Source organism: Macaca thibetana, chromosome 1 (assembly GCF_024542745.1).
Source record: "Macaca thibetana thibetana isolate TM-01 chromosome 1, ASM2454274v1, whole genome shotgun sequence".
In the NCBI taxonomy this organism is placed as follows: Eukaryota; Metazoa; Chordata; class Mammalia; order Primates; family Cercopithecidae; genus Macaca; species Macaca thibetana.
The window spans coordinates 133,479,099-133,495,724 of record NC_065578.1 but is presented as its reverse complement, the minus strand read 5'-3'; the positions used below and the strand labels follow the sequence as shown (position 1 = coordinate 133,495,724).

At 46.6% G+C, this 16,626-nt stretch overlaps 1 protein-coding gene across 2 annotated transcripts; it reads left to right on the top strand.

Moving 5' to 3' along the window:
* Positions 1 to 6,838: 6,838 nt before the first annotated feature.
* Positions 6,839 to 16,026, top strand: ITLN1 (intelectin 1). Of its 2 annotated transcripts, none has more exons than XM_050759077.1 (8): positions 6,839 to 7,038; positions 7,216 to 7,279; positions 8,619 to 8,717; positions 9,872 to 10,119; positions 10,757 to 10,915; positions 11,553 to 11,673; positions 12,847 to 12,950; positions 15,755 to 16,026. In XM_050759077.1, exons 2-8 carry the CDS (start codon positions 7,222 to 7,224, stop codon positions 15,905 to 15,907), a joined length of 942 nt encoding a protein of 313 aa, XP_050615034.1. In that variant the 5' UTR covers positions 6,839 to 7,038; positions 7,216 to 7,221; the 3' UTR covers positions 15,908 to 16,026. The 2 variants fall into 2 exon arrangements, with proteins under 2 accessions (XP_050615034.1, XP_050615045.1); XM_050759088.1 differs by having other exon boundaries at positions 6,913 to 7,093.
* Positions 16,027 to 16,626: the final 600 nt, after the last annotated feature.

Sequence of the window (16,626 nt, the reverse complement as noted above, 5' to 3'; positions counted from 1 at the left end):
CCTTTGTGGTGAGTGTTACAGTTCTGGAGGCGGCATGGATCCAAAGAGTGAGCAGCAGCAAGATTTATTACAAAGAGCAAAAGAACAAAACTTCCACAGTATGGAAGGGGACCTGAGCAGATTGCCCCTGGCTGGCTTGGGCAGCCTGCTTTTATTCCCTTATCTGACCCCACCCACGTCCTGCTGATTGGTCCATTTTACAGAGTGCTGATTAGTCTGCTTTACACAGAGCTGATTGGTCCATTTTGACAGAGTGCTGATTGGTGCGTTTACAATCCTTTAGCTAGACACAGTGCTACACAGAAAAGTTCTCCAAATCCCCACTAGGTTAGTTAGATACAGAGTACTGATTGGTGTATTTACAAACCTTGAGCTAGACACAGGGTGCTGATTGGTGTATTTACAATCCCTTAGCTAGACATAAAAGTTCTCCAAGTCCCTACTAGACTCAGGAGCACAACTGGCTTCACCTAGTGGATCCTGTACCTGGCCTGCAGGCAGAGATGCCCACCAGTCCCACACAGAGTGCCCACACTCCTCAGTCCTTGGGCGGTTGATGGCACCGGGTGCCGCAGTGTAGAGAGCAGCGCTCATCCGGGAGGCTTCGGCGTGCAGGAGCCCATGGTGGGGGAGGGGGGAAGGGGGAAGGGGGAAAAGAGGGGAGGGCGGAGGGGGGGTTGCTTGGCGGCTTGCAGGTACCAAGCCCTGCCCCATGGGGAGGCAGCTGAGGCCCAGTGGGCAGGCACTGCTGGGTGACCCGGCGCACCCTCTGCAGCTGCTGGCCCGGGTGCTAAGCCCTTCACTGCCCTCTGGGCCGGCAGTGCTGGCCGCTGCTCGGAGTATGGGGCCCGCGGAGCCCACGCCCACCCGGAACTGGCGCTGGCCCAGGAGTGCCAGGCACAGCCCAGGTTCCCGCTGGCGCATCTCCCTCCACACATCCTGGCAAGCAGAGGAAGCTGACTCCGGCCTCGGCCAGCCCACAGAGGGGCTTCCACAGTGCCGTGGTGGGCTGAAGGGCTCCTCAAGTGCTGCCAGAGGGGACGCGGAGGCTGAGAGGCGCCAAGAGCAAGGGCTGCTAGCATGTTGTCACCTCTCAGTAGCATGTGCCTGTAGTCCCAACTACTCAGGAGGCAGAGGTGGGAGTATTGCTTAAGCCAAGGAGGTCGAGGCTGCAGTTTGCCATGATTGTACCACTGTACTCCAGCCTGGGTGACAGAGCAAGACCATGTCTAAAAAAAAAAAAAAAAAAAAAAAAAAAAAAAAAAAATCGAGTATTTGTCTTGGACGTAGATACAGTTCTATTTCCTTTTGTTAAAACATCCGGAAATAAATAGTTCAATATTTTCTCTCCACAAATAAAGTATTAGCTTAACAAATATGGTGCCTCATAAACCTTTTCTTAAGAACTGTAGTGAGAAACATGTAAACAATGAAAAGGTCATGTTACTGTGTTAAGACAGTAATGGGCATAAGGGATGTGGCAACACTGAGGAGGGAGTGATCCATTTCATTACTGAGGGAGAAGAGGCATAAGTGACATTTATGCTCAGGAAATTGAGGAATGACACTGGTACAGAAATGGCAAAGCAGGTATTGAAGCATCAGAGGAAGTTTGTCGTGGATCAGTGATTCCAAAATGTAGTCTGGGGGCCCGTGATACTCTAGAATGACCCCCCACCACAAGAGTGTTTTCATTGGTTTGTAGCAAAATGAGAAAAGTAAGAAAAAATATTATTTTTCATAAAACTAAATTTATTCAAGCTGAAAATTTATGTTTATTTTGAGACGATGTCTTTCCTGTGCTGTCATTGATATATATATTCGTGAAATCAGGTGTGTTTCTATATATAAGCATCAAGCAATTAGAAAATAAAATTTCAACAATATAGCATTTATAATAGCATCAAAAAATGTCACACACTGCCAAGCGTGGTGGCTTATGCCTGTAATCCCAGCACTTTGGAAGGTCAAGGTTGTAAGGATTGCTTGAACCCAGGAGCTGGAGAGCAGCTAGTGCAACAGAGTGAGATCCCATCTCTACAAAAAATAAAACAATTAGTTGGCCATAGTGATATGTACCTGTGTTCCCAGCTACTTAGGAGGCTGAGGTGGGAGAATCACTTGCCTGGGTGACAGAGTGAGACCTTGTCTAAAAAAAAAAAAAATCAAATACTAAGGAACAAATAAGAAACAATACACAAAATCCCTGTAAGTGAGAGGTGACAATGTGCTAGCAGCCCTCACTCTCAGCACCTCCTCGGCCTGGGAGTCCACTCTGGCGGCGCTTGAGGAGCCCTTCAGCCTCCCACGGCACCGTGGGAGCCTCTCTCTGGGCAGGCTGAGGGCGGAGCCGCCTCTGCTTGTGGGGAGGTGTGGAGGGAGAGGTGTGGGCGGGAACTGGGGCTGCGCGCAGCGCTAGCTGGCCAGTGCGAGTTTTGGCAGGCGCGGGCGCCGGCTTGGTGGGCCTTGCAGGTGGAGCGGCCTGCTGGTCCCCCGGCCCAGGGCAGTGAGGGGCTTAGCACCCTGACCAGCAGCTGTGGAGGTTGCGCTGGGTCCCCCAGACCCCAGCCTTAGCTGCCTCCCCACGGGGCAGCGGTCTGGACTTGCAGCCTGCCGTGTCTGAGCTCACCGCCCTGCGGTGGGCTCCCTCATGGCCTGAGCCTCCCCTACGTGCGCTGCCGCCTGCTACGTGGCAACCGGTCCCATTGACAGCCCAAGGGCTGAGGAGTGCAGGCCCAGCTCTGGACTGGAGGGCAGCTCTGCCTGCAGCCCTGGTGCAGGATCCACTAGGTGAAGCCAGCTGGGCTCCTGAGCTGAATGGCGATTTGGATAACTTTTATGTCTAGCTAGAGGATGGTAAATACACCAATCAGTACTCTGTGTCTAGTTCAAGGTTTGTAAATACACCAATTGGTACTCTGTATCTCGCTAACTCTGTGTCTGGCTAACCTAGTGGGAACTTGGAGAACTTTTCTGTCTAGCACTCTGTACCTAGCTCAAGGATTGTAAAGGCACCAATCAGCACTCTGTCAAAACGGACCAATCAGCTCTCTGTAAAATAGACCAATCAGCCCTCTGTAAAATGGACCAATCAGCAGGATGTGGGTGGGGTCAGATAAGGGAATAAAAGTAGGGCACTGGAGGCAGCAGTGGCAACCCTTTTGGGTCCCCTTTCACACTGTGGAAGCTTTGTTCTTTGCTCTTTGCAATAAATCTTGCTGCTGCTCACTCTTTGGGTCCACGCTGCCTTTATGAGCTGTAACACTCACAGCAAAGGTCTGCAGCTTCACTCATGAAGCCAATGAGACCACCAACCCACTGGGAAGAATGAACAACTTTAGATGCGCTGCCTTTAAGAGCTGTAACACTCACCATGAAGGTCTGCAGCTTCACTCCTGACAGCAAGACCACTAACCCACCAGAAGGAAGAAGCTCCAGACACATCTGAACCTCTGAAGGAACAAACTCCAGACACACCATCTTTAAGAACTGTAACACTCACTGCGAGGGTCCGTGGCTTCATTCTTGAAGTCAGTGAGACAAAGAACCCACCAATTCCGGACACATAAGGAAGATGTTACATGTGGAAAAGCAATAAAAACACAAATAAATGAAGAAACAGGCCACACTCAATAGACCAAGAATAACCAAAAAAAGAACAACAAAGTGAGAAGCCTTGCTCTACTGGATATCAAGACATTTTATAAATCTAAAATATTTGGGCCAGGCACGATGGCTCACACCTGTAATTCCAGTACTTTGGGAGGCTGAGTTGGGTAGATCACAAGGTCAGGTGTTCAAGACCAATCTGACCAACAAGATGAAATCCTGTCTCTACTAAAAATACAAAAATCAGCCAGGCGTGGTAGTGCATGCCTGTAATCCCAGCTACTCGGGAGGCTAAGGTAGGAGAATCGCTTGAACCCGGGAGGCGGAGGTTGCAGTGAGCCGAGATCGCGCCATCGCACTCCAGCCTTGGCGATAGAGAGCGGCTCTGTCTCAAAAAAAAAAAAAAAAAAAAAAAAAAAAAATAAATATATATATATATATATATATAAAATATTTGGAACAATATGGTATGCACACAAGGAAGTGCTGCTTTCCATCACAGGCCAGTGATTACTTTTTGGGAGGGAGCTCTGTTATCTGGAAGCAGCATATGGGAAGCTGCTGGGTGCTGCCAAAGTTTCATTTCTGGGCTAGGATGATAATTACACATCCTATTTGGCTTTTTTGAAATTCATTAAACTGCATATTTAATGTCATATCTTTTTCTGTATGTGTAATTTTATAATAAAGCTTCTCCAAGTCACTTGGAGATGTAGATGTGGAACTGGAGTGAGTTGGTGGGGAGGGGCTTTCTTCCACACTCTTACATCTTTGTGCACATACATACTGTCACATATGTACCTATACTCCCAGCACTTTGGGAGGCTGAGGCAGGAGGATTGCTTGTGCCCAGGAGCTCAAGACCAGCCAGGCCAACATGGTGAGAACCCGTCTCTACAAAAAATACAAAAGTTAGCAGGGTGTGGTGGTGTGTGCCTATAGTCCCAGGTACTTGGGAGGCTGAGGCGGGAGGATCACCTAAGCCTAGGAGGTTGAGGTTGCAGTAAGCTGAGATCGTGCCACTGCACTCCATCCAGCCTGGGCAGTAGAATGAGACCCTGTCTCAACATAAATAAATACATAAAATAAAGAGAAGCTGCTGTCAAGCAAGACTGGATCTTGCCCTCTCTCTCAATTTTCTATTTCCTGAGGTAATAGATTTACTTTTTAGAAAAGCCACTTTGAGATGGGGTTTCTATTAGTTACAGCGAAAAAGAACCAGACTAAACTAAATCAATGTCCAGGGCAGTGGGGTTTAGAGGAAGTTGTGTGGGGAACAGAGTCAAGAGAAAGTAGGGGCAGAATCAATGAGATGCAGTCACTGATTGGATGATGTTGGTTAGAAGGGGTAATGTCCCTAAAATAGATGTACCGTTTTCCCAGTCTATTAGATGGCATCATGTACCGCTAAGGATGAGATGCATGATGATATTAAAGATGTCAAAATACCAAAAAAGTGTCTTAGGATCAACTAAAGAAATTACTAGAACTATAAATTTTCTTTCTTTCTTTTATTTTTTTTGCAAATATGTTACTGTTTTATTAATTAAGCCATTAGGTTTTCAGGTGGTTAGTTACACAGTAATGAACAACTGAGGGGATGTTTAATTTTTTCTCTAGATCTTGAGCCCTTGTTGTTAACTTTATATACACGTATTTACTACCGTAAACTGTAAATTTAGAGACTTTATTTATTTATTTATTTATTTATTTATTTTAGACGGAGTTTCACTCTTATTTCCCAGGCTGGAGTGTAGTGGTGCGATCTCGGCTCACTGCAACCTCTGCCTCCCGGGTTCAAGCGATTCTCCTGCCTCAGACTCCCGAGTAGCTGGGATTACAGGCGCCTGCCACCACGCCCAGATAATTTTATATTTTTAGTAGAGACAGGGTTTCACCATATTGATCAGGCTGGTCTTGAACTCCTGACCTCAAGTGATCCACCCACCTCGGCCTCCCAAAGTGCTGGGATTACAGGCATAAGCCATCGTGCCTGGTGAGACCTCTATTTCTAAGATAATTAATCATTTTCTGCATACACAGAACAAATAGCTTCTAATAGATTTTAAATTTACAAAAGTATAACTTTTTTTGCAGTTTTTCTTCTTGGGCGCTATTTTATTTTCTTCTATCAATATATGAGTATTTTGTGCACATCAGTACTTTGAACCAACAAATAGTAAATATTAGCTTAACAAAAAAGATATTCACAATCTTCGTAACAAAAGATTGCAGTATTATTAATGCTACAATGACATTATGTATTAGGTGTATGATATCACTGGGGAAGAACTGAGCAATTCTATTATAGCTGCAGGGTGGCATTTGAGAACTTCATGACATAGGAACAGGAATAAGACAGGAGGTTCGAAGCATCAGAGAGGTTTCATATTGATTCAGTTTCAAATGAAGTCTGTAGTAAATTTTCCCTAGTTTGTGGCAAAATGACAAAATTAAAGACAAAGTAGTGAGTCTTTGTGTGAAGCTAAATTTATTCAAACTAAAGATTTACACATTTTAAAAAAATCTTTTATTCTTTTTTGTGTGTGTTTTGTATCTCTTTCCCCCTATTCCTTTTTACCACATTATTCAGAAATGATCAGTTTCCCATCTTGTTAAAATTTCCTTTTTCTATTTCTATGAAATGATAATTATGGCCAATGTTTGATTTCATTTTATTTATTTATTTATTTAGAGATACGGTCTTGCTCTGTTACCTAAGCTGGAATACAGTGGCATGATCATAATTCACTGAATCTTCTGTCTCCGGGGCTCAAGAACCCTCCCGCCTTGCCTCAGCCCCGCCTGAGACTACAGGCAAGTGCCACCATGCCATGCTCATTTTTTAATTTTTATTTTTAGTAGAGAAGTGGTTGCCCTATGTTGCCCAGGCTGGTCTCAAACTCCTGAGTTCAAAGTGATCCTCCTGCCTTGGCCTCCCAAAGCATTGGGATTTGAGCCAATGTGCCAAGCCAGCAGATGCTTAATTTAGAGAAAGTTTTTATTTTGCACAAAAGAAAGGCACAAAAACCCAAAATCAATGCCAACTCTTGTTAGTCTCTTCGTCTACTTGTTTTGTTTTCATGGACTTTGACACAGGTTCATGAAACCCCCAGATCCAGGAACAATGCTAGTAGGCAATATTTAGGATTGGTTTTTTTCTTCAGAACCTGTTAATTCCACTGTGTAAATTACCTCCCTGAGATAACCAGAAACCTCCCCAGCACTGGGCATTGTGCCAGGGGAGGGTGAGGCTGGAAACCTGGGTTTGACCCTGCTAGGCTTTCTCCATAAAGGTTTCAGCCCCTCATCCCACATCAGGAGTGTTTTTGGAGAAAGCTGCACTCTGTTAAGCTCCAGGCTGCAGTGTAGAGAGGGAGTGAAGGAGCTCTCTGTACCCAAGTAAAGTGCAGCTGAGACTCCGACAAGGTCTGTGAGTTGGGGGAACCCTGTTTTCAGCTTACGTCTGCTTTTGGTCTCGGAGGTGTGTGAGGTTTAAACAAAAGGCAAGGGCTTTTGGAGTCTTTGTAGGACTGGACAGGGGTGGGACAGGGATGTAGAGAAAAATGATGGGCAAGACGGTGACCTTCATCTTGCTTTCTTTAGATTACGATGAACCAACTCAGCTTCCTGCTTTTTCTCATTGCGGCCACCAGAGGGTGGATTACAGGTGAGTCACGCTGTTAGGGACAGAGTTCCTTCAGCTGGGTGGCTCCTGGGATCCTGGTCTCTCCCAGGACACAGAGCATGTCTTTGAGATGCACAGAGGCCGGCTTGCATGTAGACTGAGTGCCAATTTCTGGTCTCTGGTGGGATCTGGCCTGTGGCAGTGAGCGTGTTGCTTGAGGCATGTCCTGGGTCCAGGCTCTGTGCTTTTGTGTGGCCCTGAGGGGGCTGTGGTAAGAACTGTGCTACCTCCCAGCCACTGCCCACTCCTGTGGTCTTGGCTGTGGGATTTCCATGGGAACTACATGGTCTGCTTTGTGCCTGGAGAACGTTCTCTTCACAGTCTTCCTCACTACAACAAGAATAACAATGACATTTAAAAATTTGTATTTCCCTTCACTGTAAATTTTTTTTTTTTAAGGAAAAGGCTGTTTCAAAATATCTTCTTACTTCATCTTTGCAAAATCACTGTTTATTAACGGTGTTTTAGGTATGAGAAGACTGAGATCAGTCACCGCTGACCTCAAAGCTTTTCCCCTAGACTGTTCGAATAGTTTGCACTTTTTGGAGTAGAGGTTAGTCTCACTGCTCCCTACTTCACATCCCATGTTTCAGCCATATTAAGCAGTTTGTAGCTCTACAGCTGGGCCACGCTGTATTTTTTTTTTTTCTCTAGGCCTGTGGATATGCTGTTTTCCCTGCCTTGGATTCTCTTCCTACTGATAAATCATGTTTATTCTCTCAGAAGAAGCTACGATGTCACCTGGACTGAAGGTCTTCCGTGACTAAGACATGAGACAACCCCTCTTGCCTCCTTCTCCCAGGCAACTGCCCTGCTCGCTGTCTGGCCTTTCCATTCTCCATTCTTACCTCAGAGTCTTTCTTTCATTCTCTTGAGTTTGTCTTTCTTCTACCATTTATTCTTCTCAATCCAATTTTCTGATGACTTGTCATCAATTCCCTCTAGAGGCAAGCTCTTGCTGGGGAAGTTTAATGTCTTTGATTACTCAGTGCTTAGGGCAGGCAGGACCCAGCACAAGGGCAGGTCATGTGGCGGGAGGCCCGCATTAAGCCTGTGCTGGCTGTTGCATCGGACGGGCTGAGTGGGTGTGAAGCTGCTGGGCTGAGTGGATGTGATGCTGATGGGCTGAGTGGGTGTGACGCTGCTGGGCTGAGTGGATGTGACGCTTATGGGCTGAGTGGATGTGACACTGGCTGTCTCAGGCCTTACCACCCTGGCACTGAGGTTCTGCTACAGTGGTGGAATGAGTGTGACTGCTGATAGGAGAGGCTAGGTTTTGTGTCAGACCAGGAATGAGAATCAAACTCTGTATATTCCGTAGATGAGGCTAACACTTACTCCAAGGAATGGACCTGTTCTTCGTCTTCATCTCTGCCCAGAACCTGCAAGGAAATCAAAGACAAGTGCCCTAGTGCATGTGGTGAGTGATAAACACTCAAACAGAGCTCAGTGAGGGTATCAGGATTGTGTCTTCTGGGAGTCATTTTGTCTTTTAGTTAAAAAAATTGCGGTAAAGTATATGTATACACATTAAAATTTGCATAATATTTGCCATTTTAAGCAATAGTAAGTGTGCAATTCAGTGGCATTCGTTACCTTCAAGGTTGTGCAACCATCACTGCTATCCATATGCAGAACTTTTTTATTACCACAAACAGAAACTCTTTACTTAATAACTAGGAGGGGCCGGATGCGGTGGCTCACACCTGTAAAGTGGTCACCCAGCACTTTACGAGGCTGTGGCAGGTGGGTGTGGTGGTGCACACTTGTAATTCCAGCTACTTGGGAGGCTGAAGTGGGAGGATCGCTTGAACTCAGGAGGCAAAGGTGGCAGTGAGCCGAGATGGTGCTACTGCATACCAGCCTGGGCAACAGAGTGAGGCTCCATCTCAAAAACAAAAACAACAACAAAACAAAACAAAAAATAACATGGAGTTATTAAGCAATAACTCCCTTCCCTCAGTCTCTGGTAGCTGCATTCTACTTTCTGTCTGTATGAATTTGCCTAGTGTAGTTACCTCATGTAATTGGAGTCATACAGTATTTGTCCTTTGATGTCTGACTTATTTCATTTAGCACAGTGTTTTGAGGGTTTGTCCATGTTGTAGCATGGGTATTTCATTCCCTTTTATCCATTGTTGATACATATATGCACACACACCATGTTTTGTTTATTCATTCACCTGTTGGTGAATATTTGAATTGTTTCTTCTGTTTGACTCTTGTGACTAATGCTACGATAAACACTGGTGCAAAAGCATCAGCTTGAGACCCTGTTTTCAATTGTTTTGGGGACAGAACTGCACTGGAATTGCTGGGTCATATGATAATTCCATGTTTAACTTTATGAAAAATGTCACTGGGATTTTATACAATTCTATGTTCTGCCTCAGTTATAGGAACATGATCTTCTGAACTCAGGGAGGCCCTAGTAGCCCTGGGAACACTGAGTGATGTGACTCAGGACAGGAGCCTTTAGGCCATGTTTCTGGTTTCCAGGGCCTTTCTTGTCATGGGGCTGAGATGAACCCTCAGCTCTCAGACAGTGAGGCTCTGGGCTGGTTCTCTCTACAGATGGCCTGTATTTTCTCCGCACTGAGAATGGTGTTGTCTACCAGACCTTCTGTGACATGACCTCTGGGGGTGGTGGCTGGACCCTGGTGGCCAGCGTGCATGAGAATAACATGCATGGGAAGTGTACAGTGGGTGATCACTGGTCCAGTCAGCAGGGCAGCAAAGCAGACTACCCAGAGGGGGATGGCAACTGGGCCAACTACAACACCTTTGGGTCTGCAGAGGCAGCCACGAGTGATGACTACAAGGTTGGTGCCACTTCCCACCCACTAGGGTGAGGGTGAGGAGTGGAGTGTGGCTGACCACAAGCCTGCAGGGGGGGAGGGCTGGAAGGTGGGGATGTGGGGAAGGGCTGGAGAAGAAGAGAGAAATACTTGCACCTTTTTTTTTCTTTTCTTGAGACGGAGTTTCACTCTGTTGCCCAGGTTGGAGTGCAATGGTGTGATCTTGGCTCATAGCAACCACTGCCTCCTGGGTTCAAGTGATCCTCTGCTTCAAAAGTAGCTGGGATTATAAGTGCTCACTACCACACTTGGCTAGGTTTTGTACTTTTAGTAGAGACGAGTTTTCTCCTTGTTGGCCGGGCTCGTCTCAAATTCCTGACCTCAAGTGATCTGCCCACCTTGGTCTCCAAAAGTGCTGGGATTACAGTCATGAGCCACCACGCCCAGCCAACTTACATGTAGAATCACAACTTCCTCCTAACAAGGCCGTTAGGGCCCTGGGTGTGGTGGGATCATCTGCTGGGAGTGGGGTGTCTGAGTGTGGCTGGCCATCTGCTCACCTGGAGTCCAGAGCTCTCAGTCCAGCCGAGGCTGCATGTGTGGACCTTCTACCTCCTGGGACCTCCTGGCCCGGTCAGGCTCAGTGTCTGTTGCTTTCCAGAACCCTGGCTACTATGACATCCAGGCCAAGGATCTGGGCATCTGGCATGTGCCCAACAAATCCCCCATGCAGCATTGGAGAAACAGCTCCCTGCTGAGGTACCACACTGACACTGGCTTCCTCCAGACACTGGGACATAATCTGTTTGGCCTCTACCAGGTACAGAGGGCTGCTAGCTGGGACTGGTTTTCATGGGTGTTCAGAAAGCAAGTGTTAGAGGTTGGGCAGGAATCATTTTTCAATGGGCCTGTCTCCCATGTTCTTCTAACCTATATTTGCTAATGGCTTCTGTTGCTTTTCTTAGGAATTCTGAGCCAGGCAAGAGAAAAGATCTATGGGAGGAGTGGGGGCCTGGGGGAGGGATAGCATTAGAAGAAATACCTAATGTAAATGACGGGTTAATGGGTGCAGCAAACCAACATGACACATGTATGCCTATGTAACCAACCTGCACATTGTGCACATGTACCCTAGAACCTAGAGTATAATAATAATAATAATAATAATAATAATAATAATAAATTAAAGACCTACGGGAGAGGACAGCGGGGGCAGGAAGAGTGTGGGTGGGTTGGGGAGAAGGAGAGAGAGAATGAAGTGGTCTAGGCTGCCGCAGAATCACAGCTCCTGAGTAACTGGCAGCAGTACCAGGGAAAGATTCTTATTTTGACTGGTTTTGAAGTAATCTCAGTTACTGAGAAAGCATTGTTTCCCCTCTATGAATGGCAGCATCCCAGGAGATGCTGGTAATGGCAAATCTGTTGTCTTTACTCCATGACTTTTTCTTTCTTTGTAGAAATTCCCAGTGAAATATGGAGTAGGACGGTGTATTACTGACAACGGCCCGGCGATCCCTGTGGTCTATGATTTTGGTGATGCCCAGAAAACAGCATCTTATTATTCACCCTATGGCCAGCGTGAGTCTTTGATGATCCTCTGAACTCTTAGTAGGAAAGGGAATACATTCAACTGTGCTAGGTAACAGTTATGCATCCGACTGAGGCCTGGTTCTCTTCTGTAATGTTCCCTGTATTGCCTCACTTGTTTTGCATGGCTGCCTTTGAGATCTGAACTGTTATTAACGTCATTTTAGGAAACTGAAGCACTGAGAGGTTTAGAATCTTGCCAAGATCACAGGCATGTGTGGAAGAGTTATCAATTAGGGTGAGAAATTTGGCTCCAGACTTTTTTTTTTCTTGAGATGGAGTTTCACTCTTGTTGCCCAGGCTGGAGTGCAATTGTGCAGTTTTGGCTCACCACAACCTGTGCCTCCCAGGTTCAAATGATTTTCCTGTCTCAGCCTCCCAAGTAGCTGGAATTACAGGTGCCTGCCACCATGCCTGGCTAATTTTTGTAGTTTTAGTAGAGATGGGGTTTCACCATGTTGACCAGGCTGGTCTCCAACTCCCGACCTTAGGCGATCCACCCGCTTTGGCCTCCCAAAGTGTTGGAATTACAGGTGTGAGCCACCATGCCCGGCCAGGCTGCAGACTCCAGACTCTTCACTCCTAACAACCCACTCTCAGCCCTGCAGGAGCTTGTTAGGACCAGGCCAGGCCATGTGTATAGAACAACCAAAAAAATGGCAGGACTTTTTCTTCCTATTGTGAGTTTATTTTGTGTGAAGCCAAAGTTGGTAGTATAGTTTGCTTCACAGAGCCTGAGCATATATTATGGAACTCAAAGCTGTTATTGTTTACATTTGGGAGTTGAGAGTTTAAAACAAAGGAGAAAAGAAAAATGTAAATAGGAACAGAGTGAATACATCTGTTAACTGCTGAAACTCAGTTCTTGTAGATGTTCAGTGGTGATCTTCCCGCAAAGTTGAATTTCTCTTCACAAGCCTCTGGCAGATGAGGAACCCTCTCTGAGGACCAGCTCTTGCTCTCTGGGGTTGGGAAAAGTTCCCTCTTAGCTAAGTTTGAGGCCAGGATGCACCAGCCATTGGCCACAGAGGTGCTGGGCTCCACCAGTACGGCTGGAGTGTTGGGCTGTAGCCTGAGCTTTGGCATCGAGAATCTCAGGGCTGGCCTAACGAAAGTGATTTCTAGCATCTTCCTTGAATGATGTTTTGTGCCTCTTGTTTTCAGTGGAGTTCACTGCGGGATTTGTTCAGTTCAGGGTATTTAACAATGAGAGAGCAGCCAACGCCTTGTGTGCTGGAATGAAGGTCACTGGATGTAACACTGAACACGTGAGTCTCTGTGGGGACCACAAGGACCTGTGAGTAAGGTCGCGTTTGTCAGTGTGTGTTGGTATGTGTGTGTGTGTTGAGTGTGGTATGACTGGTGTATGTGTGTATGTGTGTGGTTGTGTGACATTCTCTTGCTCATTGCTGGGCTTCAGGGGCCAGGGCTGTGGGACCCTTTGTCCAGGTGTACACATCCTGTCCCTCTGAGGACCAAAATCAAGGAGTGAGGCTTCAAAGAACCATTGCTGGGTGCTCAGGCTTTGTGAGAAAACACTTAATCGCTTGGACGTGGGGTGAGGTTTGTGTGCGGAAACATTCTGTAGTAGTCTTTAGAGCTGAGATTCCTTGCGAAACACAGGTGTTATTCTTCTTCATCTGAGATTTATATTTCAGAGGAAACCTGGGCCTTCCCAACCCTAGCCATGGTTTGCCTAGATACACACTGCACTGGGGAGTTGCTGGGACAGTCCTGGACATCACCTTCTAGAAACCTCACTCAGGCCATCCCTTGGGTGGTTGAAATGTTAAGGTTCAGGAATCCCGAATGGTGGGATTGATAAATTCCAGTGATTTTAAATGGAATACCAGTTGTATTAGTCCATTCTCTCACTGCTATAAAGAAATACTGGCCAGGCATGGTGGCTCACGCCTGTAATCCCAGTACTTTGGGAGGCAAGGCAGGTGGATCTCTTGAGTTCAGGAGTTTGAGACCAGCCTGGGAAACATGGCGAAGCCTTGTCTCTACAAAAAATACAAAAATTAGTCAAGTGTGGTGGTTCATGCCTGTGGTCTCAGCTACTTGGGAGGCTGAGGTGGGAGGATCCGCTTAAGCCTGGGAGGTGGAGGTTGCAGTGAGCCAAGATCACACCACTGTACTCCAGCCTGGGTGACAGAGTGAGACCCTGTCTAAAAAAAAAAAAAAAAGAGAGAGAGAGAAAAGAAAAGAAAAAGAAATATCTGAGACAGGATAATTTATAAAGAAACGAGGTTCAATTGGCTCATGGTTCTGCAGGCTATACTGTAAATATAGTGGCTTCTGCTTCTAGGGAAGTCTCAGGAGGCTTCCAAACATGGCAGAAGGCAAAGATGGAGTGAGGTGTCTCCTGTGGCAGGAGCAGGAGTGAGGGCAGGGGATGTGCTACACACTTTTTTTTTTTTTTTGAGACAGAGTTTTGCTCTTATTGCCCAGGCTGAAGTGCAATGGCACGATCTAGGCTCGCCACAACCTCTGCCTCCCGGGTTCAAGCGATTCTCTTGCCTGAGTCTCCCAGGTAGCTGGGTTTACAGGCATGAGCCACCACACTGGGCTAATTTTGTATTTTTAGTAGAGATGGGGTTTCTCCATGTTGGTCAGGCTGGTCTCGAACTTCTGACCTCAAGTGATCTGCCTTCCTCAGCATCCCGTAGTGCTAGGATTACAGGCATGAACCTCCACGCCCAGCTGGTGCTACACACTTTTAAATGTCCAGATCTCGTGAGAAGTCACTCACTATCATGAGGACAGCATCAAAGGGCTGGTGCTAAAATCATTCATGTGAAATCACCCCAATGATCCAATCACCTCCCACAAGGCCCCACCCTCAACACTGGGGATTACAATTCGACATGAGATTTTGTGGGGACCCAAGTCCAAACCATATCACCAGTTGAATACAGAGGATGAGCAGGGAAGTCTAGAATAACATGGTTCTCATTTGGGTGAGTGTCATTTATGAAGTCAGAGTGTCTGGATGATGAATAGGTTCTGGGTCAATGAGGGATATAATTAACTTTGTTTTGGTCATTTGGGGCTTGAGATGCCTGTGTAGATATCCAAGCTGGATTTTGAGGTCTTCAGCACAAGAAGTATCTCGACAGGAGATGGAGATTTTGGGGCCATCAGTGAATTTTTAGTAATTGAGGCCACAGTGGTCATGCAATTTATAAGCCAGAGGGAGATGGGTCCTCCACTAGGGAGCAGTGCTTAGAGGATTTATGAAAGAAGAGTACAGACAGGGGCTCTGAGCATGAGTGTTTAGAAAAGTTGAAAGAAAATCAAGACAATAATGTCACCAAAGCTAAAGGAAGAGAGTTTTTTTTTTTTTTTTTTTTTGAGACAGGATCGTCACCCAGGCTGCAGTGCAATGGTGCTATCTAGGCTCACTGCAACCTCCACCTCCCAAGTTCCAGCAATCCTCCTGCCTCAGCCTCCTGAGTAGTGGGACTACAGGTGCCTGTCACCTCACCCGGCTAATTTTTTTTTGAGAGGAGTCTCGTTCTGTCACTCAGGCTGGAGTGCAGTGGCACAATCTCGGCTCACAGCAAGCTCCGCCTCCCGGGTTGATGCCATTCTCCTGCCTCAGCCTCCCAAATAGCTGGAACTACAGGCACCTGCCAGCACACCCAGCTAATTTTTTTTTTTTGTATTTTTAGTAGAGACAGGGCTTCACTGTGTTAGCCAGGATGGTCTCGATTTCCTGATCCACCCACCTCGGCCTCCCAAAATGCTGGGATTACAGGTGTGAGCCACCACACCTGGCCCGCACCCAGCTAATTTTTGTATTTTTTGTGGAGACAGGGTTTCATCATGTTGGCCAGGCTGGTCTTGAACTCCTGGCCTCAAGTGATCCACCTTCTTCGGCCTCCCAAACTGCTGGGATTATAGGTGAGCCAAGGAAGAGAGAGAGATTTTTATGGGAAGGATAGATCAACACTGTCAATGGAGAGTCTGATGAGGACCACAGAAATGACTGGATTCGGCTGTTAAGATGGCACTGGCCTCACCGGCAGATCTCTCATTACTGCCCCTTCCTCTCTTTGTTTCCCAGCACTGCATTGGTGGAGGAGGATACTTTCCAGAGTCTAGTCCCCGGCAGTGTGGAGATTTTTCTAGTTTTGATTGGAGTGGATATGGAACTCATGTTGGTTACAGCAGCAGCCGGGAGATAACTGAGGCAGCTGTGCTTCTATTCTATCATTGAGAGCTTTGTGGGAGGGAACCCAGACCTCTCCTCCCAACCATGAGATCCCAGGGATGGAGAACAACTTACCCAGTAGCTACAATGTTATGGCAGAAGAGAAACTAATAAATCATATTGACCCAAGGCTTGGTGTTTCTGTGAATTCCTTTCCTGTAGGGGTGAAGCACTGTAGGAAATTTCAAAAGCATGTGTATTGCTGTGGCTGATTGAACTTCAACTGCTTGTGTGTTTGGACTCTTAGGACTCCGGAATCCTGACAGAGAAACATGGCATCTCTAATTCCCTTTCAGATAGCCCTTCAAATAGCCAGAGGAATACAGGGCAAGGGGAAAGGAAGCATTTATCCTAACCCTTCCTAACTCACCCACATAGACTGATCAATTTGTATCCTCAACCTGTAGACCCAAAAGGAGAAAAGAGTCCATTTTGGGGGGTGCACCAAAGAAGAAGGAGATATATACCCAATATCGATATCTAGTACGTTCTAACCTTAGTGACTGAGCGTTCTCCTTAGGGAAGAATGGGCTGGCATGATATGATGATGGTGACTCTCCTTGGGCAGTGGCTAAACCATTCCTGGGCTCCCATCTGCAGGTGCTCATTCAGAAGGAGCCACGTGGCCAAATAATTCCCAATGGGTTATTGGTACAGATAGGATGGGGATGGCATCAGTTCTTATCCATGACTAACTATTAGGCATAATATTGTGTTTCCTCTAC